The 27,160-nt window shown below is 35.6% G+C and overlaps 1 protein-coding gene across 1 annotated transcript in view; it reads right to left on the bottom strand.

Moving 5' to 3' along the window:
- CSE1L (chromosome segregation 1 like) overlaps window positions 1-25,235 on the bottom strand; it is a 28,621-nt gene extending 3,386 nt beyond the window's left edge. Inside the window, exons 1-23 of the mRNA XM_015822797.1 lie at window positions 25,171-25,235; window positions 20,218-20,310; window positions 17,031-17,173; window positions 16,243-16,344; window positions 13,111-13,256; window positions 12,881-12,971; window positions 12,441-12,548; window positions 11,951-12,043; window positions 11,590-11,757; window positions 11,373-11,502; window positions 10,766-10,831; window positions 10,347-10,549; window positions 9,345-9,429; window positions 9,007-9,068; window positions 8,346-8,482; window positions 7,882-7,985; window positions 7,201-7,298; window positions 4,899-5,049; window positions 3,984-4,192; window positions 3,327-3,424; window positions 3,132-3,217; window positions 2,608-2,689; window positions 1,137-1,283 (exon numbers count right to left, since the gene is read on the bottom strand). Of these exons, the coding sequence (XP_015678283.1) occupies window positions 1,137-1,283; window positions 2,608-2,689; window positions 3,132-3,217; window positions 3,327-3,424; window positions 3,984-4,192; window positions 4,899-5,049; window positions 7,201-7,298; window positions 7,882-7,985; window positions 8,346-8,482; window positions 9,007-9,068; window positions 9,345-9,429; window positions 10,347-10,549; window positions 10,766-10,831; window positions 11,373-11,502; window positions 11,590-11,757; window positions 11,951-12,043; window positions 12,441-12,548; window positions 12,881-12,971; window positions 13,111-13,256; window positions 16,243-16,344; window positions 17,031-17,173; window positions 20,218-20,302 (2,594 nt within the window). The 5' untranslated portion in view covers window positions 20,303-20,310; window positions 25,171-25,235. The remainder of the gene's footprint in view (window positions 1-1,136; window positions 1,284-2,607; window positions 2,690-3,131; window positions 3,218-3,326; window positions 3,425-3,983; window positions 4,193-4,898; window positions 5,050-7,200; window positions 7,299-7,881; window positions 7,986-8,345; window positions 8,483-9,006; window positions 9,069-9,344; window positions 9,430-10,346; window positions 10,550-10,765; window positions 10,832-11,372; window positions 11,503-11,589; window positions 11,758-11,950; window positions 12,044-12,440; window positions 12,549-12,880; window positions 12,972-13,110; window positions 13,257-16,242; window positions 16,345-17,030; window positions 17,174-20,217; window positions 20,311-25,170) is intronic.
- Window positions 25,236-27,160: the final 1,925 nt, after the last annotated feature.

Below are 27,160 nucleotides of genomic sequence, written 5' to 3'. Positions count from 1 at the left end.
AGACCGCCTCCTGCCACAGATTACCCCCCACCGACCTGTACGCTCTCACAGAGTGGGTCTCCTCAGGGTGCCGTCAGCCAGACAGTGCCGGCTGGTGACCCCAAGGGGGAGGGCCTTCTCTGTGGGAGCTCCCACCCTCTGGAACGAACTGCCCCCAGAGATCAAGGTGATCCCTGATCTCCCTTCCTTCCGCCGCGCCAAGACGTGGTTGTTCCAGCTAGCGGGACTGGCCTAAGGGATTTTAAAGGGGTTTTAATTACTTTTAATCTGACATATTTAAATATTTCTTTTTAATCAAATTTTAATTAGGTGTATAATATGTTAGTATTTTATCCAATTGTCAGCCGCCCTGAGTCCGCAAGGAGAAGGGCGGGATATAAATGTAATTAATAAATAAATAAATATAAATTCTATTTTCTTCTTCCATTCAATTGTGTCTGATTCTTGGGTCAATGGTATTCAAGGGGGGGGGGGTTAGACTTCACTTGTGTCTGCTTAGGGCAGTGATGGCGAACCTTTTAGAGACCGAGTGCCCAAACTGCAACCCAAAACCCACTTATGCCTCATTGGGTGCCGGGTGGGTGTGGCTGCGGTGGTAACGGCAGACTGAGTGGGACTAAAAAGTTCAATCAATCAATTCCAACTTTGCAAGATCTTTTTTTTTCCCGCGAGAAGTTGAAATTGACTGATTGATTGAACCTTTTTTTTTTTTTTTTGCACACTGCGGCAGAGGCCTAAAGTAAAAAGGTTTTATAAAAAAACCAGCTGAAGGCCTAGGACTGGGGCAATGGTGCGTGTGCCCACAGAGAGGGCTCTGAGTGCCGCCTCTGGCACCCGTGCCATAGGTTCGCCATCACTGGCTTAGGGATTCTAGGCTGATCCTTCTTTTAACTCCACCCCCAGGTTTTGCTACTTTTTCTCGTACAGTTGAGGCTCTTTCAGAAACTTAATGGGATTTTTGATGTGGCTAGGTTTAAAGCCTTTGGGAAATATAGTTAGTGATGTTGCCATGCAGGAAAAGGTATAGCTGTATAATGCTTGCCACCTTAGCAGCAGATTCTAAATTAAACACAGTATTATTTTTCAATGCAGAATTAATGACCAACCTTAATTATTAAGGTAGTGGCTGTACCTACCACAATTTTGTGTATTCTGTGTCCATCATTGGAGGACACTCTGTGAGTAATTTTGTGATGCCAACTGCACAGATTTTCTTTTCTACTAGTCCAGATACTTTCTGTATTTCTGGTATTATGATTTTTTCCAAAACCATTCCAAACATCCTATTAAGTACAAAAGAAATAAATGTATTTTTATTTTAGTAGGTACCTAGGGTAAATCAAAATCCAACTGTATTAAATTTTAAACAAATTCATCAGCTGTCAATCCATTTCATTAATTCTTCAATAAGTGAAGCATGTTACTTCCCATAGAATTTTAAGAGGGCTCATTATTCCTTTACAATAAGTATGTCTCCAAAATTCCTCAACTATTTGAATTCATAGAACAGATTATTTTTTTATCTTTTGCTTCTTTCCTAAAAAAGTTAACTTCATTCACATTTCAATATACCCAGAACTATTCATACTTTTCCAATGTTCCAACTAATATTCTTCAATCTTCATGAATAGAAAAAAATACACAATTTATCTATTCATCCTATTTCTGTATCAATCACCTCACCAGAGTTAGGCATGTCACTGACTCAAATAGCCAAAGTGTGTATAAGAATTTCTGGCTATGCAGGATTTTAGCCAATTATCAGAATGATAGTTTTTCTGTTAAGTTGTACAATTTATCATGTTAGAAAAGCTTCAAGCCTCAGTGAAACGTGTATAATTTCTTTTTGCTCAATAACTGCTAGTTTACAGGTAAAAATGTTTTTAGTTATGAGCTGTTTTTATTCTATCCCTTCTCTACAACATTTATCAGAGGTACTTTTTGTACATTTAAACTCCAACAGAGTGATGCCTTCTCAATGATTCTGATCAAAACTGAGGACATTACTGTACCAAATTAGGGATCAAGTTTAACCTTTATTCTAGTGATATAGCCAGATGTATATATTTTTCTTCCATTTTATTTCTTCACTCTTATGTGTGAAAAAAGAAAAACCTGCACACAGGAATACTGATCCAGCAAAGAAAAATCTTGGCATCCAGCTCCACTATAGATATGTTTTAACATAAGCTTTTTTGAAAAGTGTTCACAAAGTTTCACCGTTTCATCCCCATGATTCACTTAAAATATATCTTCATAAAAAGTGCTTTAACAAAAAAAGTGAAAAACAGTTTTTATGATTTTTTCCTTCTGTTTGACAATTTGTTTCCATCACTATTATCTTCATTTTTGCTCATTTTTTCTTTGTTATTAATTAAAAAGCAATAAATTAAGTAAATAAATGAATAATATAAATCTTCCACATACATTTACTTATTAAGGAATAAATATCTAACAGTAATAACGAACAGAGATAGGAAATCTGGATGCATCTTTTGTGAAATTATATTATCAAATTACTGGCATTAACACTTATATTTAGCCCTAAGAATACAACAATTAGAAATCCCTGGTATAAAATTGATATTTTTTTAAAAACATACTAACTTTGGTTGTATGCTGTCAAATATTTCTTGAAGTGCGATTGCTCCATATTTTATGCAATACAAGTTGATAAAGACTAAGAAACCTATATTAAAAAAGAAAAAAATGAAAGTTGTAAAAGACAGGACTAACAGTATGAGCATTTGGTACAATCTCTTTCATAAGCAGAGTTATCTTGGACAAATTAAGATCATGTCAAAGTGTTACATGAGGGTAAGGGAGAAAATCCCCAACATCTGATGCAAGCATGTAAGTCACAGATTCTATGTCATGGTGTGTGTTTCATCACTTCACTCCCAATATTCCTGGCTTTTAGGATTCTCCTTAAGAAAAATGACTCTACCACAATCCTCCCAACTCTTTTTTCTTGTCACAATATTTAAGCTTTACATAGAATATGTTAATTCTAAATCCCAATACAGTACTATGGCTCATGCTACTTTGAAGGTGAAAATATGAAGTTAATTGTATCAAGTCATCCTCAAGATGATTTCCCAAACCATAAAGGCCATTTACATAGAACTTACTTTTGATAAATTTTGTTGTTTTGGAATTTTGAAGTCTTTGGAAAAGCAGAATGAAAATTTGCTTCCTGTATTGATCAATGGATTCACTAAAAATAAAAAAGAACACAGCAATCTGATTACTCCATCTAGTGCATCATTGTAGAGATTGTTTCAATAATGCCAAAATAACCAGGAGATGTGGCTGTTCATACTTACGGTGGCATATGTTCTATAATGCTATTGAGAAGGTAGAACCCCTGATGATCATTAAGTTTAGAAGCAATAAGTTTCTGGAATACTCCTAGTAGCCCAGGCTATAAATTAAAACAGAAAGCAAAATAATCTTGGTCACTGGCAATTGAAAGCACAATGAAGCCACTTAACTACAAAATTGTATCCAATTCAAATTTTGCAACAAAGATTGCTCAAGCATAATAATCAAAGAATCCTATTTGCTCAAGTACAATAATCAAATAGTCTATTTCCTTAACTCTGGCATGACAAAGGTAAAAATTGGAGTACAGTATGCTTAATATTATCAGCTGTGGGTTCAACAGCATTTATTTAATCAATTTTGTACAATGCCATGATGACAAGATTCATGATGGCTAATAATATACAAAAATACAATACAATATAAAACCATGGAAAAAATAGTTTTAACCTTAACAGAATACGTGGCATCAAATCTCACACCCCTCCAAAGATCTGTCTTTGCACACCACCCGCCTAATGACAGGCAGGACTTATGACCATTATTCCAGGCTAATTACAGTTGTAATGAATGTACTTTCAGACTGTAACTCTTCTCCCTCCCCCCCCCAAAATACATACAGATCTAAAAATATCATTCTCATTTGAGTTTATACGTACAATTTTGTCAGCTGCTGCACTTGCTATCGTATTGGCCCCTCTCTCCAAATAGGCCTGAAGAAGTCTCACCAGAGGAGGGATGTTTCCTGACCTTTCCCACAAGATCGGCTGAAGCAGATGTGGAAATAAGGCCATATAGGATGATGGGATATCATTTTTATGCATCTCCAGCAACAGAGACATCACTTGAAATACGTATGGAATGAATTCTGATAAAAGGAGGAAATAGTTAATAGGCTGGACTAGGGACTGAGAGATTATATTCACACACACAGTAATGCCATAAAGTAATCTCATGCTACAAAATTCCCGTAGCATTCTAAACTGCCTTGTATAGAGACACTGCAGGTCCATCCAGTTCATCTTCTATGGAGGTCATGATGTTAGCGAACTTCAAGTCCCAACAGCTAGAGCCAACCCATAGTTCATGATGTGAGATATAGGTGTTTATCAGCATCTATATCATTAGAGGCTAACTAGCCCAGGTTATCTCACGGACATAATGTTTATGCTTTCTCAAATCAATAGTCTATTGATCATCTGTTGTTGCAGATATCCAATTAAGTTGAATTTGAATCAAAAGACTTTATAATATATTACAGTGGGAGGGAATAGCTATGGCAAGGAAATCCATTTTTGAATACAGACTTAAGAAAATGCCATTTTCTGTTTACAAATCTCATACATGGCCCCAGCACATTCCATAAGACCCACATTACTCTTAACCCCCACAGTACATCCCCGAGTTAAGATACATGCCAAGCCTGAATATAAGTTGGACTATAAATCATAGTAAATACAACTATGTTTTGTCAAGTCTTACAAACAATATAAAGACAGAAAGATCTGAATATAGATTAAAAATAAATCATTTAAAATGAGCAATCCATTGGTTCATCAACAGCTTATTTGTACCTTGCACATCATTCTGTAGAATCTCAGTGAATACCATAAACAGAGCATCTTCAAAGCTTCCAACAGCTACAGGATTTGCTCTGCAAGTTATCCGTATCGACAAGCAGATTGATTCAAACATATAATGGTTAAAGTGAGGCTTGCTTGGATTCTAAAACCAAGATATGAATAGAACAGAACGAATGCTTCAAAATACATAAAACAAAAATAGGAAAACGTCTAACACTGTTTATAAGGCCATCATGACTACACAGACTATGAGAATTGTACTTAAATTATAACAAATCATATAGCTTACCACTGATCTACCCCATTGTAAATATATTAATGGCTTCAGGTGGCAATATTTAGTTTACATCTGACTAGAATTCCCATGATTCATCAGAGAAAAGTATCAATATGGTCTTCGATTTAGAACTGGGCCCTGTTTGTGGCGGGTTGTTGTGAATGTGCGCAGTTCGATTTGCACAAGTGGCAGCCTGGTGCGCATGGACTCAACGCACAGCTCAACTTACGCAAGTTGAGCTGCGCGCAGGCATGCCTATGTGCTCACCAGCCCGCCACTCGTGCAACCCTGTTCCCCTCTCCCTCCCACCAGGCCACCACGCTGCAAAGGTTGGGGATAGCTGCTTTATATCACACTGAGCTTAAAACTTACATAAAGTACAGGGATCATAGGATCATATATTAAAAATTCCATCAAAGTATTTCTATGGGAAAATCCAAATGCTTCCAATTTCCATTCATAAATGCCTTTACATGAGTAACTTCCACAAGAGTTAAGACAAAATACAACAATATCAGTAAGAAATTTGCAGAGTAATTTAGATAATATACCATCTTTAAAATTGCAAAATATGTCTTCCCCTTCTGAGTGTTTTTTTAGATTTTTAGCTAAACTATTTTCTATAGTCCACTTCTTTAAACAGAAGACCAATCAATATTTGAAAACAGGCTCAACTTGAAGAATTTTCCTATTTAATTAAGTACAGCCATACAATATCTCACTTTTTTTGGTGGGAAGTGGGACATAGCTTATAGAATCTTCTACACCCTGCAATTGTTAAAATTGATTCTTTCAGAAAATCATATGGAGTAAAGAGGTATAGGCACAGCCATTTTTGGCCATTTCTGTTGCTTATATTTAACAAAAATAAATTTATGTAATATAAATCATGATACATGTTATAACTTTTACTTGGAACTGAAATAAAATGAGACAAAGTTGCAGGATCCAATCTGGATGGGTCACCGGGACTCAGAGGTTTTGCCTTCCGAGCTTTCGGACTTCTTGTGCTGGAGCCCCCATCCTCTCAGGGAACGTCTCTGTGTGAAGGAAAGTTCTCCCTCTGTGAGAAGATCTCTGAGGGCGGGAGCTCCAGCACGAGAAGTCCAGAAGTTCAGAAGACGAAACCTCTGGTCCCGGTGACCGACCTAGATTGGATCCTGCAACATTAAACTGGGCACGCACATTCGTCTTCATTCGTGAGACGAAGTTTGATAAAACGGCCAAGATCACAATAAGCATGTGGTTCTGCTCATCCAGTAAGGTTTTTTAAAAATTGTTTCATCTTTTGAACAACAGATCTCTTCCCTAAGTTTTCTGGAAATTTGTTTGCCCATTTATAAAACAGAAACATTGGGTACATAAGATTTCTATCTTCACAGCTATTTTCTTTCGCGGCACAAGAACTGTTACAAATCTATGAAATACTCATTATTTTGGATCAAATAATACCATTTAAGTGAAGGCTGCCTACACTTGAGCAGCCTTTTTTTTTTTTTTTTTTGCTAAGAGCTGTACATTTAAGGAAGCAATTGTGAGAATAGGCAATACTCTTAATGTTAGCCTAAGATAAATATTTAGAACAATTGTACATATTAAAGGTTCTATAACGTTAAGACGTATTACAGATCTAATAAAGAGCACACCTTTCTTTTTACTATTATACTGTCCCTATTGAAAAAAATAATAATCCCTTCATATTGTTCTAAAATTTCTTTGCATCATTTTTCTCTTCCTTTCCTCCCCACCTTGTTACTTTGTCATCCAGCATCTGGGCCATATGCAATATAGCCTAGTAGCCTATAAAAACCCTAAGTGCTTAAATTACTTTAGCAAATTTTCAGATTCTGGCAAATCTGAGTATCTCTCTTCCTTATATAGAAAGGCAATCTAAAATGTAGCTGTTACTTTAACTGGTCATGATGGGTATGAAAACATGTGGCAATCAATCTAATCATTTTAATAAAAGGAAAAAAAGGAACAGGCCGTACAACTAGAAATAAATTTCTTCCTTACCTTACTAACAGCAAGCAATTTCTCTGTAAGTTGAGTGATTAGTGAAGGGATATATGGAATTATGGCTTCCTGAAGAAGAGAAAAACTCCGCATGATAGCTGAAAATTCAGAAATTTATGTCAAAATGAAGGCAGAAAGAACTGCAATTTTTTATAATCTAATTTTATAAACTAAATAAAAATGTTACATAATGTCAACTGCATCAAGATAATTTAATTTCGTTGTGAATTACACAATGACAATAAAGATATTCTATTCTATTCTATTCTATTAACTGAACATTATGTTTGAATAAGTTTCAAATAAGCATATAATTCAGGCTTTAGAGTTTTGAAGCTGAAAAAGTATTGATCCTGGAAGCTACAGTTCTTGTGCTCGTTTCCAGTCTGAGGAAGTGATAAACAGGACAATCCTATGTTATCAAGATATTCATTACATTTTGGAGGCCATCAGGTTGGAGAGATGTCTAGTTGTGGGCAGCATGCCTCCAAATATCAACTGCAGGAAAACAACAATAGGGGTGGGCTATTTTTTCCATCTCCTGCTTGCAAACTTCCCAGCACTAGTCACTATTGAAACAAAAATCTAGACCAAAATGGGTATTGGCCTGATTCAGCAGTATATTTGTAAGTTTTTTAATTTTACACTTATTCTATCATTTCATTTCTTATAGGCTCCTACCTTTCATAATATACTCATTTTCAGATGACCCTGGAAGTGTCAGAGCTTTGAAAAGATTTGTTAGCAGCATTTCAACACATGGAATCATCTCTGAAGCTGAAATTCTGTAGAAGAAGATATTATTTTAATATTCCTCAGTAGTCTTTTGATTACTTATCAATACCCTGAGGAGACAAATATTCTCACTTTCTCTTAAAGAGAGAAAGTAGGAAGCACTAGAGAATGGGCAAAAATGTAAGAAACAGAAAATCATACTATTTTTAAACCCCACTAAAACTGAAGTTCAATCAACTTTTAGTTTAAGAAATGTAAAAATCAACATTATGTATAAATATGGATAATTTTAGAAATTAGGATTCCTAAGTCCAAGAATGTTAAAAATCATTTTTTTTTCTAACCTGAGTAATAATAAAGCCAGAAATACATGCTTTATACAATACATTTATAGCCAGTCTAAAACTTACAGTGTGGTATTGTTAGCTCCTTTCATTGTAAATAATCTTTCAAGAGCATGGGCTGCATATGTATGAACTACAATACTTTCTGCTTGAAGGTAATTGATTAGGAGAGGAATAGACACCAAGAGGTGTTCTTTAGGTACCTGCAAAATAAAAATACATACAGGTAAAATATTTTAGAAACAATACCAACTCATCTGAAAGTACAGGTGAAGTATATTTAGACGGTCCACTTATTAAAAAAAAAATATGGAAAAAATACAATCAGCAAGACTCTTCAGACATTCTGCATTTCAGACTCTATATATTTTTCCAAAATTCAACTCAACATTCAGAAATAAGATTAGAAATGTCAACTAAGGCAAGACTGAAATACCCCATGCTCCATGTTTACACTGTGATTCTTTTTCATTTTGACTACTGTTTTCATCATCCAAGGGTTAAGCCTTTATAATACACAAGAAAACAGGGGCTCTGAGACCTGCTATACTGAAAATAAAGATCTTTAAGAGTTAGGGGAGTATTATTTAAGCACTTCCTGCATATTGGATCCCTTGAGTTCCCAATTATATCACAAGAATGGAATGGATTTTAAGACTGATAAAGCAACAGAGTCATTGGGAGGTGGCAGCATAGAAAGCTAATAAATACTTTGAAAAAAACTTACTTGGTTCCTGAAAATCATGATATATTTGATGCCATCAGCTTTAAGTACTGGAAATTCATTTACTGTAAAAATTAAATAGTTTCTATAAATAAATAAATATGCATATATTTCAGCATACTCCCCAATTTGCAGAAGAAGCAAGATTTTCACTACTATTAATAACAAGAGTTATTTGGTAAATTAAGCAAATAATAAATTTTATGATATACTCCTCAGTCACTTGTTGAGATGGGTTGCTACAGAAATAAATACAATGCAATGCACAGCTCCTAAATTATATCCAGGTTAATTAATAGTTAGAGATATTGAACATATTTTATACAGAATGTTAAACTTACCATTAGGAGACTTTAAATCTGGTAGAATATGATTCATAAAAAATTCTGTCAAATTCACTAGTTCATTGGCTTGGGTTATTCCATGCTATAGAGGGAAGCAAGATAATAACTTTTTAAAAGTATTAATTTATTTATACCTTAATTTAAATATGCATTGTTGAAATGTGCTGTGAATGGTTTTCTACCAGTTTCTGTAAGTTATCTGACTTATTGTTCTGGTTCAAAGTTTAAACTGTAAAACAGAAACAAATGAACCCTCTAAATGAAATAATATACTTGGACCACCATAAACTACATTAACCATGATATTTTAGCAATATATTCTGGATTTCAGAAGCAACACTGCAAATAGTAGGCCCACTTAACCCAATTTATTCACAAGAGTGAATAAACACTGAGATTTTGAAAGATCTGCATAACCATGACCATTTTTATTGTAGAAAACTTCTGTATCTCTCCAATGAATGAAGTAATCAGTCTGATTCTACTGCTGAAAAGAAATGAAATTAACTGATAACCAGGAATATATCTGTCTCCATTTTACCAAAGTTCTATTCACTCCAGCTCCACCAAAGTTCTATTCACTCCAGCTCTACAAGATGATACTTGTATTCTGGACCTATCATTACAATTTGTTTCACCTTACACATTTCCAGCACAGCTCATTTTGCTGAACTCAGACACTGTTATTCAGGTCCCAAAACTGGTTAACAAGTATCTTCTTTGCTGAGCACTGGAGAATAGCCACCTCAGACATAAGTGGAAGGTAATCTGAGCAATGTCCATACAGGCAATCTCTAAGGGTAAGTATGCCATGTTTACTTTTTAGACTTAAAAGATTGCAATTAATATATACCAGGGGGCTAATACCTTTAAGAAGTATGCTAAAGATTAAAATAGGGCAACATGATGGAAATCAAAGTATGAACTGATATTATTACCTCTTTCCCATAAGGATCCAAATATTATTATATACTTTAATTTTTAATCAAAACCAAGTACCTTTTGTGTCTGAGCTTTTGATGCCAAAGATGTTACAAGATAAATAGCAGCATCCTTATGCTTCCAATTGACAGATGGATTTTTTGCATATTCTTGTAGCATTGAATTAACATAACCAGAAAAGATCCCAGTTACAGGTCCTTCAAAAAACTTGCATAATCCTCTTACTAGATCACAGGCCGCTCTGCGTCTGGTATCAATATCTATACCAGAAAAAGATAAAAATCAATGCATGGCAGGTTATACTTAAACAGCATCGCTGTCTCTTGATTTGGATACATGGTTTTTAATATTACTGAATAAGATTTACCACACTGTGCATATTAAATAAGCAAGCATAGTCTGACAACAAAAAAGAGAACACACACATACTGTATATTTATCCACTATTACTGTTTATCCACTATCAAAACAATTACCTGATCCTTCCAAATCTCTTCTAATATATTCTTCAGAATTATCTTCAAAAGCTTCTTCATCAGCAGCTAGGTGACACAACATTGTAAAGATTAAACACTTGGTTAAAAGTAATTTTTTATATTACATATTCCTGAAAATAATTTGTTAAATCAACCACATGCATGATTTGTGAAGTAATTTTGTATAATCACTAGATACAGAAATAAACCAGACTTACACACTATTCAAGTCAAATGATAAAAAAGCTAAGGAAACAAAAAGACCAGAACAAATCCTTTCCAGAAGTCAACAGCTAGATAAGCAGGGATTAATAATGACAAAAAATCAAGCAGAAAACAATACTGTAATCACAGAACTATCAAGGAGAAAACCACACCTACACCAATACTGGGAGGACAAGCTACTGTATATAAATAGGAAGCAAACCCCAAACTCCACTAATGATGTTATCTAGTTGGGTAATGAAATATCTACAATCAAGGAAGCACCAAGGACACAATTTGTTTTATAAAGCTTTATCTTTTTTGAGGTAAAGCGCTGAAAGTCATTTGGATGTACAGAAATTTAATTTGGTTATATAGAAATATAATAAATAAATAAATGTACCTCTAAATTCCATATTGGGAACAATAACTTTTTCACAAATACTTGTCAGTGTATTCTGATCTTCAAACAGGTGCTTGTAATGGGGTCTCTCACAAACAGAAGCCAGGAACTGGATTGCATTACTTACCAGCTACAAGAGAAAGACATGAGCAAACATTATTTGAACAAGTACCACAATATTTATTTCAAGCATGGTGAAAGGAAGCCAGGCACTTACCAGATCATACTTAACTTCTTGACCAGTTGTGACCAATAAATTCCAAATTGCAGTAACAAAACGGGGCAAGTAAGGCTGAAATTCTTCATCATATTTTTGTGCATACAGAGCAGCATTATCACAAATTTGGGATTTCAAAAGTTCTAGGAGGCCAGCTTCTTCTTCATCCTAGCATCACCATGAACAAAAATAATCATCAACACATTCCTCCTTATTTTATTCACATTTCAACGTGCCTTACCACCTAAAAGTTCCATATAAATTTTGCTACCAATTAACATATAGTCATAATACTATTTTTACTACTGAGTATAAATACCATTTCAGAGAAACTTAAGAAAATGTTTATCAAGTTACTTACATCTGTTTGTAAGAGTTTATTATCCAATGTTAAAAGATTATGGAAGTTCATCATCCAAGTTTCCATGTTATCTTCAAAAAATTCGGGAAGGTCCTACAGAATTAAGATACAAGTTCATATTTTTAATCATTTTTATGATAACTAATTGTGGCAGGACCTGCTCAAAGAAAAGCTTTCAAAACACAGTAATGATAAAAACGGGATTTATGAAATCCAAATTTTATTTTTTATACTTAGCATTCTAATCTTTTCATTTTTCATTAGTATAGTTGACCCAACGTTTTTGAATCAGTGAACATATGACTATCTGAAAACATTAGAAGTTTAAGGAAATGTCTGTGATGGTGGGGAGGATGCTTATACAGTCACAAAATAGCTGTCAATAGCGTTGTAGAAAAACAGTGACATTCCAGAAGGTGAAACAGAGGAGAATTCTATGTCAATATGGATGGACTAGTATTATTAACTAGAAAATATAAAGGTGGCTTACTTGAAAATTTAAACTGTAGAACAACTTAGCAATAAGAATCAGAGAGGAGAACAGAACTTTCAAAGCACTGGCATCATTTGCATGAGTACTGCAAAGTTCAATGGTGGCCTAGTAAAGGAGAGATAAATGATAACAACTTTAAATTTAACATTTTTGCTTCCTTTCTATTAAAATGCAAAAACAAGATATTTAAAACATCAGCAAAACAATCACAGGCACTGCCATCAGAAGTCTGAATATTAAAAGGGCTACTTTAAAAAAAACTTAATGATTTCAATATCAGTATTTTTTCTTATCTTAATTTTCCTAGGAAGTTAACGTTCAAAGTAGTAATGCAGAAATCACAACATCATGTACTCAACGTATGTTTAAAATGTGCTCTGAAGATGAAATACTGTAAAGTGTTTTTGTGGGGATTCAAATGTCAAAAGTTACTGTACCTTAAAGAGATTGGTCAAGGGTAGTGCAAATGCATCAAGGACAAGCTTGATCTCTGTCCACAGTTCATTTGATTTAAACTCATGACGGTACCTAACAAAGAAAGGAAAATTCAAGTAATTTTTAAAGAAGTTGATAAACTACACTCAAAGTCAACCAAAACCCAATTACTGCACAACAGAGCAATTTTACTTGCAAACAAGAATAAAAGATTCAGAGCCCTATCCCATACCTTTTGAATAGAGAATGTGCTGTACGAAGAACTCCGTTAATAACATGGAAGTCACCACTCTGAAAGCGATTTACCATTTCTGTTAACAGGTCAGGCCATTTCTGAGGAAAGTCTTCTCTACCAATTATGCTAATAGCGTCACTTAACTACAAAAAGAGAATAAAGATATCTGAAAAGGGATAAATAGTTGCTTTAACTAAATGAAATACAGAATCTTGTTTAGAATAAAGAACCCAATTATACGCTGTAGCTGAAAACAATAAACGTTTCTACCTCTCTTTTTCTTCAGATGATCGACATCAGGCTGCAGAAGAGATATCCAGCATACACCGCTGGAGGAAGTTGAAATGTGAAGTGCTAATTTGTCTGCCTTTCAAAAAGCAGTTAAAACAGCTGACACTTCCCCTGGATATTGGATCAGGGGGTTTTGAAGCCTTTCTTAAGTGACTGTCATTATTTGAACTGCCTCTAGTACAAAATGTTTTCTTTTGTTGTATTATATTTCATTGTTATAATTGTTTCTTTAAAAAATGTTATGGCACATTGACTAATATGTCAAGTAAATGGCTATATAAATGTTTATATATATATATATATATATATATATATATATATATATATATATATATATATATATATATATATATATATATATATATATATATACATATATATATATACACATACACATACACACATATACATACATATATAAAAATGGCTGCATCTAGCAAAAGGAAATAGGTCACAGACTATATCATGCTATATTATGGACAAATAATTACATATACAAACTGCTGTTTTCAACTGCGCATATGTTTATTATTTTAACTAAAGCAATACCACTTTTATTATATAAAGCTAGGGAAAGATACTATATATGGAAACTAAAAACAAAATCTTTTGGGGATTAACAAACAATGGAAGTTTCATTCTAAACCTGACTTATAAATCTTTATTCTGCAGTGACATGTATCTTTAGTATTACATGACATCTTTAACACTGAGGCCAATAATACTGAGTGGAGAAAAACACAATATAGAATGACAATGCAGATTCTATTCCATCTCCAATGAGAAATATTTGATGGGGAAGTTGTTACTCTTAAGAGCCACTGAGTAATCTTGCCTTGTTCTCCAGTTTTTAGAGAATTATTTTTATTTTGTAAATTTGCATGCTACTCTTGATAATCATGCACTGAATAGAAATAAATATACTTTCAAAATTATTAAAACTGTCATTATAATCAGAATCTTTTTATCATTGGCTTTCTAGGCCTCAGCCGTAGAATGGGACACTAATTGATTTAGGCTTTGGAGTATTAGTCATTATTAACTACAGCGAGGAAAAAAATTATTTGATCCCCTGCCGATTTTGTATATTTGCCCACTGACAAAGAAATGATCAGTCTATAATTTTAATGGCAGGTTTATTGTAACAGTGAGAGACAGAATAACAACAAAAAAATCCAGAAAATGCATTTGAAAAGTTATAAATTGATTTGCATTTTAATGAGTGAAATAAGTATTTGAACCCCTATCAATCAGCAAGATTTCTGGCTCCCAGGTAAAGAGCTGAGATAAGAAGCACTCTCTTAAAGAGAGTGCTCCTAATCTCAGCTTGTTACCTGTATAAAAGAAGCAATCAATCAATCAGATTCCAACTTTCCACCATGGCCAAGACCATCCTGTCCAAGGATGTCAGGAACAAGATTGTAGACCTAAACAAGGCTGGAATGGGCTACAAGACTATCGCCAAGGAGCTTGGTGAGAAAGTGACAAAAGTTGGTACGATTATTTGCAAATGGAAGAAACACAAAATAACTGTCAATCTCCCTCAGTCTGGAGCTCCATGCAAGTTCTCACCTAGTGGCGTTTCAATGATCATGACAATGGTGAAGAATCAGGCCAGAACTACACAGGAGGATCTTGTCAATGATCTCAAGGCAGCTGAGACCATAGTCACCAAGAAAACAATTGTTACAAGAAAACAATCGGTAACACTCTACTTGTAAAGGACTGAAATCCTGCAGTGCCCACAAAGTCCCCCTGCTCAAGAAAGCACATGTACAGGCCCATCTGAAGTTTGCCAATGAACATCTGAATGATTTAGATGGGTGAAAGTGTTGTGGTCAGATGGGACCAAAAAAGAGCTCTTTGGCATCAACTCAACGCACTGTGACCCCAAGAACACCATCCCCACCATCAAACATGGAGGTGGAAACATTATGCTTTGGGGGTGTTTTTCTGTTAAGGGGACAGGACAACTGTCAAAGGGATGATGGATGGGGCCATGTACCGTCAAATCTTGGGTGAGAACCTCCTTCCCTCAGCCAGGGAATTAAAAATGGGTCGTGGATGGGTATTCCAGCATGGCAATGACCTAAAACACACAGCCAAGGAAATAAAGGAGTGGCTCAAGAAGAAGCACATTAAGGTCCTGGAGTGGCCTAGCCAGTCTCCAGACCTTAATCCCATCAAAAATATGTGGAGGGAGCTGAAGGTTCGAGCTGCCAAACGTCAGCCTTGAAACCTTAATGATTTGGAGAGGATCTGCAAAGAGGAGTGGGACAACATCCGTCCTGAGATGTGTGTAAACCTGGTGGCCAACTACAAGAAACATCTGAACTCTGTGATCGACAACAAGGGTTTTGCCACCAAGTACTAAGTCATGTTTTGCGAAGGGGTCCAATACTTATTTCACTCATTAAAATGCAAATCAATTTATAACTTTTTAAAAATGTGTTTTTCTGGATTTTTTGTTATCCTGTCTCTCACTTTTACAATAAACTTATCATTAAAATTATAAACTGATCATTTCTTTTTCAGTGGGCAAATGTACAAAATCAACAGGGGATCAAATTATTTTTTCCCTCACTGCATCCATAGCATGCTTCAAACCGGTTAGATGAGCCAATGTTATCACTATTTTTAACCACAACAGAGAAACACTACCAATTTTTACATTTGACTTAAATATATTTAATACATATATGATTGCTCTTAAATATTCTTGGTCTTTACATACTTGAACTGATGTCCTTTGATACATCTAGTATTTCTTAAAACCTTTATACAACAACAAATCTCCTTGCAAAACAATAGGCAGAATTCCACTTTTAGTTGCCTTACCTGTTTCTGAATTTGTTCTGGGCTGCTAAGCATCAGATGTACTATGTTGGCTTTAATAGCTATCCGGTCAGTTTCACATATTTTGTCTGGTTCATCTTCAATCTGCAAAGTATTAATTAATTTAAGACCATGGCTTTTCTAGACACTGCTAAGTTGTTTGCTTCATAAGGAGGATAACTAGGAAACAAATACTATCCCTTATACCCCTAATTAATTAGTCATCATGTCAGGATATATAACTTTGAATAATATTATTTGGTGCAAAATCTGAAACAGTTATAAAATTAAAGTTCTAATTATATAATACCCTCCAAATCAAAGTTGCAAATCGTTGTCCACATTTCTCATCTACTGGCGGCTTCTCTACTTTCTCAAAAACTTAAAATTGTAAGAGCAAAACTATTAGACGTTTCTAATAGTTTTGCTCTAGTTAATTTTTCCCCTTTCTAAAAGGGGAAAAGGAATAGACAATTTATTTTTGCGATTTATGCTTGTGCTACCTGCAAAGTGAAGGCTTCTGCATTAGTCACAGGACCTGAGAATTCAAGCATATTTTAATGCATTACCATATAATCAATTTGAACGTGCATAAGGATTTATGTATAATGGAGACATTTTATGTAGTTATTGTTCCAAGATTCAGGTATAAAACTGATTCTGCTTTCAACAGTATGCAGCACAAAACCTACTGGTTTTCCTACAAGTCCTTTACAGAATCCTAACAATCAATATGAAGGTATAATAAACAGGCAACATATAATACAATATTATTAGCTAAAAATACGTACAATTCTCCAGTTTCTTTTAATATAATTTTTGAATGTGACAGAAGCACAAACTTTTATGACATTATCTTGTGATTTCTCCAATAGTGTTAAGAGTAGCAGTGGATAATTCTGGCTTCCTTCAACAGATTCAAGGAATTTTTCCGCTGTACGAAAAACATAAATATAGTTCATAGTTTTATTACTGTCAAACTCCTATTATTTAACATCAAAAAGAAATAAAAAGACTGGGTAAGGATAATAAATTGAAATCAATATTTTTATATTGACTGTACAGTTGTCATCCTACTAGTATTAAACATTTCTGAATGTACAGTAGTTGCTAAGCACAGATCAGGATGCTGTTATTAAATTTCATACTCTGACTATTATATTTTGAAAAGACATGTCTTCTGGACTACTTTCACTTCCATCACTGTAACAGTGATTTTTAATAGTATACAGAAGCAAGTTGGCAATACATATAAAATTATTTATAAATGTAAAACAGAGAAAACTATGGATAGAACAAGTTACTATTCATAGAATTATTCAAATTATTCATAGCATCATAGAATATGTGAGTTAGAATCTTAAAAGACACTTAATTCAAGCTCCCATTCAGAGCAAAAATTCACTAAACCATGCACAACTATTAACCATTCAAGATACATTTGAAAATCTCCACGGAAGGAAAATCCACCATTGTTCTAGGCAGACTATTTTATTTCTTAAGTTTTTTCTATCAGGAAATTCCATCTGACCTTCAGCCATAATCTCCATCCTTTAATTCCAATCCATTACCCTGTTTTTGGTTTTAAATGACAGCATTTTGGTTCTATATGACAGCCCATCAGATATTTGTACATGTCTGTCATATCTGTCTTATGTTTCCTTTTTACCAGCTGAGCATGCTCAACTCTATTAACCATTCTTCACAGCATTTTGTTTCAATTCCTTTTATTGGCTGCCAAGATCGTTCTGAATCATGATTTTCTCCTTCAACCTTCCTAACTTGATATCTACACATTTCCATTCCATTCTCCTTCATCCACAATTATAATACTGCTCATCTTTCACCTGAGTTTATTAAGCTCTGCCTTCCTGAAGTTCAAGAACTGACATTTCTCAGGTTTGTCTCCTTTATCAATCTCCAACAGAGACCCTCACTTTTCTCCAAATTGCCTAACACCTTCAGGCCATTGACCAACACCTTTCTATTGATTAAGATTCTTCAGGGTGATCCCTTGTTTCCTTTTTCACTTTCTGAAAAATGAAATTGTCAGCAAGAGAGATTCTAGCTGAGTTAATTTTCCAGCACTTAGCTGAGTAGTTGAGCTCTCACGAACTCTTGAAAAATTGAGTTCATTGAGTTCAGAAAGGTGCTGTCCTCTGCTTCAGTACATCCCCTATAATAAACTCTTACAATCGGTATCACTTTTGTTTCTTACCCATAATTTTATTCTAATGTTTCAAACTATTATATGGATATAATTTCTTCAAAGGCATATAGCTCCTTTACATATGAAGACACTTCATTTTACTTTTTATCGGGAACATTAATTTTGAACAAGCAGTAATATCTTTGAAGCGATATATTTCAATCATGACTTGTATCCACCAAGATTCTGTGATAATTATCAGATTATCTGTTTTACCATGTTAGGACACTGGAGACTTTTTGATGTTTTTCCAACTGCTATTTATAAAGAATTTGATAACTTATTTTGCTTTATGCCTCCCTCATGATCATGTCCAGCAATATTCCTCATATCTACCAAGTCTGAATTTGCCCCACATTTGATTAAAAAAGGTTACAAGGCTCTTACCTTACTTTTTTTTTTCTGTCACTGAAAAGTGCAACTTGCCCCAAAGAGCAACTTAGACTTTATTCTTTTAACGAAATTGTTCCCCGCAGTATTGTACATGGAGAGCCAATTTGATGTTGCCAAGGCACCTTCATAATTTGTATGATATAACATGAAGATCTAATGTAAAAACTAAAAACTTTCCCGGGCAAAATGCACATTAGTTCTTCTCTTTCAGTTTTATTGAAATTTCTTTTGATTTCCCTTCAGATCCCTGTGGTAACTATGGGGAAGACTGTAATCATTATTTCTGCTAAGATAATTTTATGAGGCATAATACGAAGAATACCAAGATGGCTAATTATGAATAACATGTGCTAAACAGTATCATTGGGGTCACTTAGGGTTTAGTGCATGGAGTTTTTTGCATCATCTCAGTTATCTCATTATATAGAGATTTCATTAAGGATAGACAGCTAGTAAGACTGGCAAAAGTTTATCCTGCATACCCCTTGATTGTATCTAGTGTATTAAAACATGTTGATAATTTCTTAATTTGCTAAATGACTTAAATTTTCTCTGAAACTAATGTACTGTATGTATTTCCTAAAATGACACAGGGATATAAAATCTTATCCTTCTGTTTGGCATGTGTCAGGGTCTTCCAGTTAATGCCTTCCTATTTGATTAATACTTTTTTTTTCAAAATAAGAGTTAAAGCTAGAATTATTTTACATTGTATCGCTATGAAGTGCCTTGGATTTAAAGAAAAAAAGATGCTTTGGGGCAATTGGGACAGTAAAATAGCATTTTTCTGTAGCTCCTAAAAGTAGACAAAAGTACTTCATATGATTGCCCTGCAGATCTATCCTGGAGAAAGATACATTTAGTTTAAAAAGTATAGATAGGTGCTATGTTCATGCTTCACATATACTAAAACATGTTTTTGCCTTTAAATCTAAATGTTGCATGTCTATGGAGATTCTCAATCATCCAAGTCAGTTGTCCCAAAGGTGCTTTTTATTTTCCAACTGGACTTTCGTGGGGTCTTTTTCCCCTTTGAAAACATTTCACTTCTTATCCAAAAAGCTTCTTCAGTTCTGAGAATGTTCTTGATTCCCCCCCCCCACCCTCTTTGAAAATGTTTTGCTTCAAGTGAAGAAGCTTCTTGGATGAGAAGGGAAATATTTACCAAAGAAGAAGAAAAAAAGTCCAGTTGCCTTTTGAAAAAAGCATTTTTGGGATAGTGTTGCATATAATAAGGTTGCAAGTTTGAAAAATCTCTATTTGAGTCAGGAAAAAAAAGCAAAACACCATGTAATATTGTGCTCTAAACTATCCCAGGATGTCATTTAAGTGGTCTCAAGTTTTTTATTCACATTCTTAATTTTTAAACAGTTTACCAGGACGCCTTATGGCAGGATCAGGATCTAGCGTCTTCTTTAAGTATTCTGTTAAAGTCTGCAAATTGGCATCACTCAGCTCCATAACCAAACCTAAAAATTAACAAAATAGTATTCAGTAACTGTTAATGCTGTATATTAAGAAAAATAAGGACCAACCTTATCCTCAACAAAACAAATACTACAATATGCATTGTTTAAAAAATATCTTTTTGGCAACAGAGCGCACACTGATAGAAAATCAAATCAGTCTTCTTTTTGCTCTCAATTAGGATATTTAAACTGACAAATGTCCTGTCAGTAAAGACACACATATAAACACAATTCATTGTATGGTCTCCTAGCCAAAAGTAAACATAACCTAGAATTGTGAATAAAAACATACACAAAAATAGTACAATAGATATAACATGTAAATTATAATTTTCATGGTCTGATATCATGTGGAGTAAAATTTCAGTAATATCCAATATTATATGATCAGACTTTGGGTTTCTGATACTCTCATTATGCCACTGTTTCTATTAATTGTACCTCATATCTGCTTTGGAAAATGCCCCCAATTCTCTAGAAGAAAAGTACATGTTGCGGTGGGATTAAAGGTACATAAGCAAAACCTTGCTGAACCTAGTTATTAATCTATTAACCTATTATTATACCCTACAATATACAGTAGTGGCCAAAATTGTGGAAACCTTTTGGGAAAAGTGTATTTTTGAGGTTTGATGACTAATAACACCACTTTTGTTGGAGTTGTACCATAAAAATATATATCAATGGAAAGATAATTCAATCAAGAATGTAATGCAACAACGTTTGTTCAATTATCTGCATTCTATGAAAAGTTATAGCCAAATAACCAGAAAAAGAAAGCACACCTTGCTTAGGTTGATATCAGGTAGCTTTCTTTCATCTGATTGTAGCTAATGAGATGAGTGTTTAGGGAGCCAATCAGGTGTCATCTTGTTTTAGCAATGAGCCAATCAGATCACAGTAGGATTCAGTTATTGATGTCATGTATTGAAGCTGAGAGGACATTTGTCAGTGTGTTATGTGATCGCTATCAAATTGGTTGGGTTTTTTTGTGTTCTTTCATTTAGTGAGCTTGTAAAACGTAATAAAATTAAAGTAATGGTACAAAGAGTTGACTGGTTGCCCAGAAAGCGATGTATTATTAAGTGAACAAGGCTACAGTTATAAAGAAATTAGAAGAAAAATGGTGGAAACTTAACCAAAGGTGGCATTTCTAAGTTTTTGAAATGGTATAAGGAGACTCGGTCACTACAAAACCATACTGGTAAAGGAATGAAAAGGTGCACAACAGCATGTGATGATAGAAGAATTAAGAGACTGTGGCTACGTGACAGAAGAAAATCATCTGGGTGTATACAAGATGAAATGGTGCAATGCAATGTGAAGTTGAGTGCAAGGACTGTTCGGCACAGACTGCAGGAATTTGGCCTAAAATCTAGAATTCCACGAAAAAAGCCACTTTTATCTCTCAAACAAAGGTTGAAAAGACTAAACTGGGCTAAAACCCATGTTACCTGGACAGAGGAACAATGGGACAGTGTTATTTGGAGTGATGAGACCAAGATCTCTCTGTTTGGTAGTGATGGCATAAAATATGTAAGGAGAAGAATCAGAAAAAAAAATTGCATCCTGATTGCATTACATGTACCATGAAACAGCCAGTGTTATGATCTGGGGTTGTATGACATCAAGAGGTGTGGGCAGAATTTGTGTGATTAATGGGAATATAAATGGTCAAAAATACATTAATGAAATATTTGAGCCCAAACTGAAGCCTTCCGCACATGATCTTTTCCAAGACAATAAAGCATTTATATGTCAACAGGATTCAGCTCCATGTCATGTTGCTGCTGTGTGCAAAAAGTGGTTTCAAGATAATCATATTCCACTGCTGGAATGGCCTGGGAATAGTCCAGACCTTAACCCAATTGAAAATCTATGGAGCCGACTAAAGAAACTTGTTAGTCAGAAGCGACCCAGCAATAAAATCCAATTAATAGAAGCAATCATTCAATCTTGGTTTCACATTATAACAGCTGTAGAACTAAAGGACTTGGTTCGCTCCACAGGAAGATGTTGTAAGGCCGTAATTCATGCTAATGGTTACCCAACTAAGTATTAACTGATATGGTGATAATTTTGGTATATCTCATTTTTTCTATAGTGATAATTTTTGTATATCTCGTTTTTTCTACATGTTTCACTTTTCTTCTTTAGAACTGCTATTCTAATAGCAAATCCTTCATAAAAGTTATTGCATTACATTCTTGATTAAATTATCTTTCCATTGATATATACTTTTATGGCACTACTCCAAAAACAAAGTGGTGTTATTAGCCATCAAACCTCAAATGTACACTTTTTCCAAAAGGTTTCCACAATTTGGGCCACTACTGTAGGTGTACCTGAAACCCCTGCTGTTCCTATTTCCTGACCTTGCTTATCCTGAAGGGCTGAGATTCATCATGAAAAATGACTGTACAACTCCATACTATGTAATATCAAATAGTAGATCATGACCTTATTGAAATTGTTTCATTTTAAACACACACATTGGTTGTGTTTTCAGTTCAAACTGTTTCAGTTTTTCCATGTTTTTCATGGTACAGAAAACTGTATTGAATCACACTTAAACTGTATTTTTCAAACCAAGTTCCAGTTCCATATCTATTTATTCTTTATTGCATTAAGTTATCTATTTCTGACTAGAACTAAAGGTTGGAAGGGAGCATTTGGGCTATCCTCCCCAGACCTCCAGCCTGGGAAATCAAGCTAAAGACAAAGATGAATGTCTCTCTAGAATCTGCTTGAACATGGAAAAAATATCTACCATCTTTCCAGTTAATTGTTTTGTGAGGAAGCTGGAATCTCCCTTTTTTTAATTTAGATCTATTATTTAGGTCTGCAATGATACAAAACAGGACTTGACCCTTGATGTGGCATCTTTTCACATATCTGAAGAGTGCTATCACATCTTTACAGGTGTTTTTTTTTCAAACTAAAGATACTTAGTTCCTTCTGAACATTTTTAACCCTCTAATGATATCTGTTCATCTTCTTGTAACCTGTTTTCAGTTTCTTTGTTGATGGAACTGTTTATAGGACTTTAAGTGAGGTTTGGGGAAGCAGGAAGAATAAAGTAGTTACTTTTCATCATTTAAAAAGTATATGTTGATGTATTGTAAAATTATCCTTGCCTTTCTTTTACTCCACTGACTTATATTCAGTTTGCAACCAACTATTATTGTACCTGTTATATTTATTGTAACATTAAGCTACTTCTCCAACCTATTAGTATAATTTTGCATTTTATTTGTTCTTGTTAGCTACACAAATTTTGCATCTGCAAATTTGCTAATTATTCCCTCCATCTCTGCATTAAAAATGTACAGAAGATTAGAGGGTCCAGGACTGATTCTTGTGCCATTCCACTTAATATCTCTCCCCAATTTGATCATGGAACATTAATAAGAACTCTTGGCATAATTTCACGCTATCTACTTACTTGTCATGTCACCCAAATTATACTTAACTCATTGCTAATTAAACTTGTCATGGAATACTCCAAGGAAATGCTGTTGACATATCTTAACTTCCACAAAATATCAATCATCTCAAAAAGATGTCCAATCTTTCTGATTATTAGGCACACAGTTCTTGTACTTTTTACAAAGGAGGAATATGTAAATCAACTTAAGCTTATGCATAAAATATCCCCCTATTTTAGCATTATCAGCAATAGGCCTATGATGTATTGTTTTTGAAAGCTGTGATTCCTCTATAGTGCAGCATCTTCCCCCCATTAGGACCAATTCATTTAAACCTTGGTAGAGACATTAGAGAAGCAGGAGCAGCAACAATGAAAAACGAACATGCATAAATGCAATTACAAATTAGTAAACTATGTTTAAACTGGAAGAAAGGGATTAATACAGAAGGATTATCATTCAGAGTAGCTGGGTTTCTCCTCCCCCTCCGAAAAATGGGTTTGGAGAAGGAGAGAAAAGGAAGGGGGGGGGAAGAATATAATATCAATAAACCAAGTTATCTCAACCATCTTTTGCAAGCGTGCTGCAATGTTACTATAGGGCAGATAGAGCTTACTTCCAAGTCATCATTCGTACATATTGAATAATTGCAGCTGATTTAAATCTTCCCTCCACCATGACCTCACTAAGTGGCTATATTATAAAAAATCTCTCCGCCCCATTTGAAAAAAAAATCCAAAAACAGTAATACTATTGCAAAGAGAATATTGGGGCAAGGAGCTTTAATCCTCCATATTAGCATGAAACCAAATAACTTCTGCATAGGGCAGGGTATTTTCTTCTTCAATGTCTGCAACAGGATTTGCTTTTTTTTTTTTTGCCCAGGACGGAGCCCACAGAGCATCTATTTTGGGAGAGGGGGGGGGGACAAGGCTGGCATCCTTCTACGCTGCTGCCTCAAGGAAATGAAAACCACCACACTTCCCTTAATAGGACGAGGAACCTCCCTGCCCTTGGAAGTCCTGCCCCATCTCCAACGGGTTGACGCGAGAGGAGACACTCGGCGAAAAGGGGGGGAAAAGGAAAAATGGAGAGGGTCAGCGATCGAGGTGCTCGGTTCACGCTATCTCGTTTCCAGAGGAAGTGACAGGCGAGGCTAGCCAATCAACAGGCTGCTTTTGCCGCGGCCGAGACTCGGAAGCCAACGAGGGCACGCGTAGGCAAAAAGGAGGCAGGCCAAGACAGACGCAGCAGGTTCAGAGGCACCTCCCTCTGCCTGGGCCGCGGGCCCGCACTCGCGACCGTCTCCCCAGGCTCAGGCGCTCGCCTCGGTCGCCCCTCTCCCCGCGGCTTTCTCTTCCGGAGGCTGAGAGGCCCAGCCGGCCACGCAAAGGGATCGCGGTGGATCGCGCTTCACGGGGCTTGGCCTTACCTGACGGGTCCCCTGACAGCGCGATCAGCAGCAATTCCTCTTATGGCTCAGCTTCACATTCAAACCTCGATGAGGCGGCGCGGCGGCGGCGGCGACGTGGTGACGGCACCACGCAAGTGCGGCGCCAGCTTTCCCCCACCCTCCCGCCGCTGCCAATCCACAAGCGACTCTTCCAAACCGGCAGCCAATCACGGGCGCGCTAGTTCTGAATCTAGAATCGACTAGAGCAGGGCTAGGCAACCTTGGCTCTTTTATGACTCGTGGACTTCAACTCCCAGAATTCCTGAGCCAGCATGGCTGGCTCAGGAATTCTGGGAGTTGAAGTCCACGAGTCATAAAAGAGCCGAGGTTGCCTAGCCCTGGCACTAGAGCCTTTCAGTGCAGGGACATCCCAGAAGGTCTTCCGGGGGTGGTGAAAACTATGAGGCTCTTTCGAGGTCCCAAGAAGGGACAGGAAACGCGCATTTCCTCGCTGGACGAGCCTTCGGAGTCCCGTGAACGTTGTGGGGTGTGTGTGTGAGTTACACGCTGGTCCTTAAATTGGCAACCACGCTTTAGCCTGACATATTTGGGAACCCAGTCCTATTGCCTGGCTTACGGCTCATTAGACCACGGTGAACGATGGGTATAAGCAGGGCACACTAACAGCGTGGTGTAAAAAGTCTTGTTTTTTTTTTCCTAGAAAAGTACTACCGGTACTTACCACGTTGTTTTCCTTCGCACTGGACTGGTTAATGGAAAATGAAAAGAAAAAAAAATAATCTTGCTTACAAAGTTTGTTAATAAAGGGTCCCTAGATGAAGGTTGTAATCGAGGAAAGCTCATTTAACTTCACACCATTTTGGAAACAGAGATACTTATCTAAAATTGGCTGCTTCTCCGGTTCCCATTGGCTGCTTCTCCGGTTCCCAAGCCTAAAGAATTATTGATTCATAATATTAGTCTTGTCGGGATTCAGATTTTATGGCTTTCATCCAGGGCAGGACTGCCTCCAAACAACTGTAAAACAATCTGTGGCTGTGTTTGGTACCGTCTGCAGCTTCAGGGTCTTTTCCAAAGGATGCCCCATAATGCATGTTGCTAGTATAGTCCAAGGGGTTATGAAGTCACCATACCGAAGTAAAAAAAAGATGCTTTAGGAAAGTTGTAAATGGGTCACCATCAGCCAAAGCTGGGCAAAACCCTACTTAGCTCTAACTCTTACTTGCTGTTTAAGCAGGACTAGCTCCAAAACATGATCCATCTCCTTTGGGAGGTCATGGCCCTACAACTCTTAACCAAATAAAAAAGATCCAGATAATATGCTTCCCCTAGGATTCTCGGGAGCTGATTCTCTATCACTTTCTCAATATCTCCTTAAAAAGGAAAGGTTGGATATGGGGTGAAAATTATCAAACATAGCTGGTGGTTGTCTATGAAGAATCTCAACCGTCCAGATCATGGTTGTCCCAAAGTTGCTTTTCCAAAAGGCAACTGGATTTTTGAAAAAAATTCACTTGTAATCCAAGAAGCTTCTTCAGTCCAGAACTTGATGCTGGTGATTCTGATTTCGTATTTTTGGTGAATCTGGCAACTCTGGTTTAATTAGTCAATTAAATAAAGCAAAACTAATTGCTGACACAGTCACAGAAGAATTACAAAATCACTATTGCCATGATAATACAAACTACTGAGTTGTACTAACCAGTGTGTATCTCGTAGGTCTGATGAAGAAATAGGATTCCAAACTGCAGGTTCTTATCAGCATGATCATCAGCAATTTTTGCACTTCCATAGATTATAAGAGTGCTCTTCTAGTATACTGTGCTGCATAAAAAAATTGTGTAATGTTTTGAATTTTCAATAATTCTGCATAAATATAATCTAAAGTGTGATTTGTTTTTCATACAAGTCCTAAAACTAGATAAAGAGAACTCAATGAATCAAAAACATTATACTTATTCCTTTATTTATTGAGGGAAATGATCCAAAACTACATATTTGTGTATGG

Source organism: Protobothrops mucrosquamatus, unplaced genomic scaffold, assembly GCF_001527695.2.
Source record: "Protobothrops mucrosquamatus isolate PMUCROS unplaced genomic scaffold, P.Mucros_1.0 scaffold1678, whole genome shotgun sequence".
NCBI lineage: Eukaryota > Metazoa > Chordata > Lepidosauria > Squamata > Viperidae > Protobothrops > Protobothrops mucrosquamatus.
This window is presented reverse-complemented; position numbering and strand designations above follow the sequence as displayed.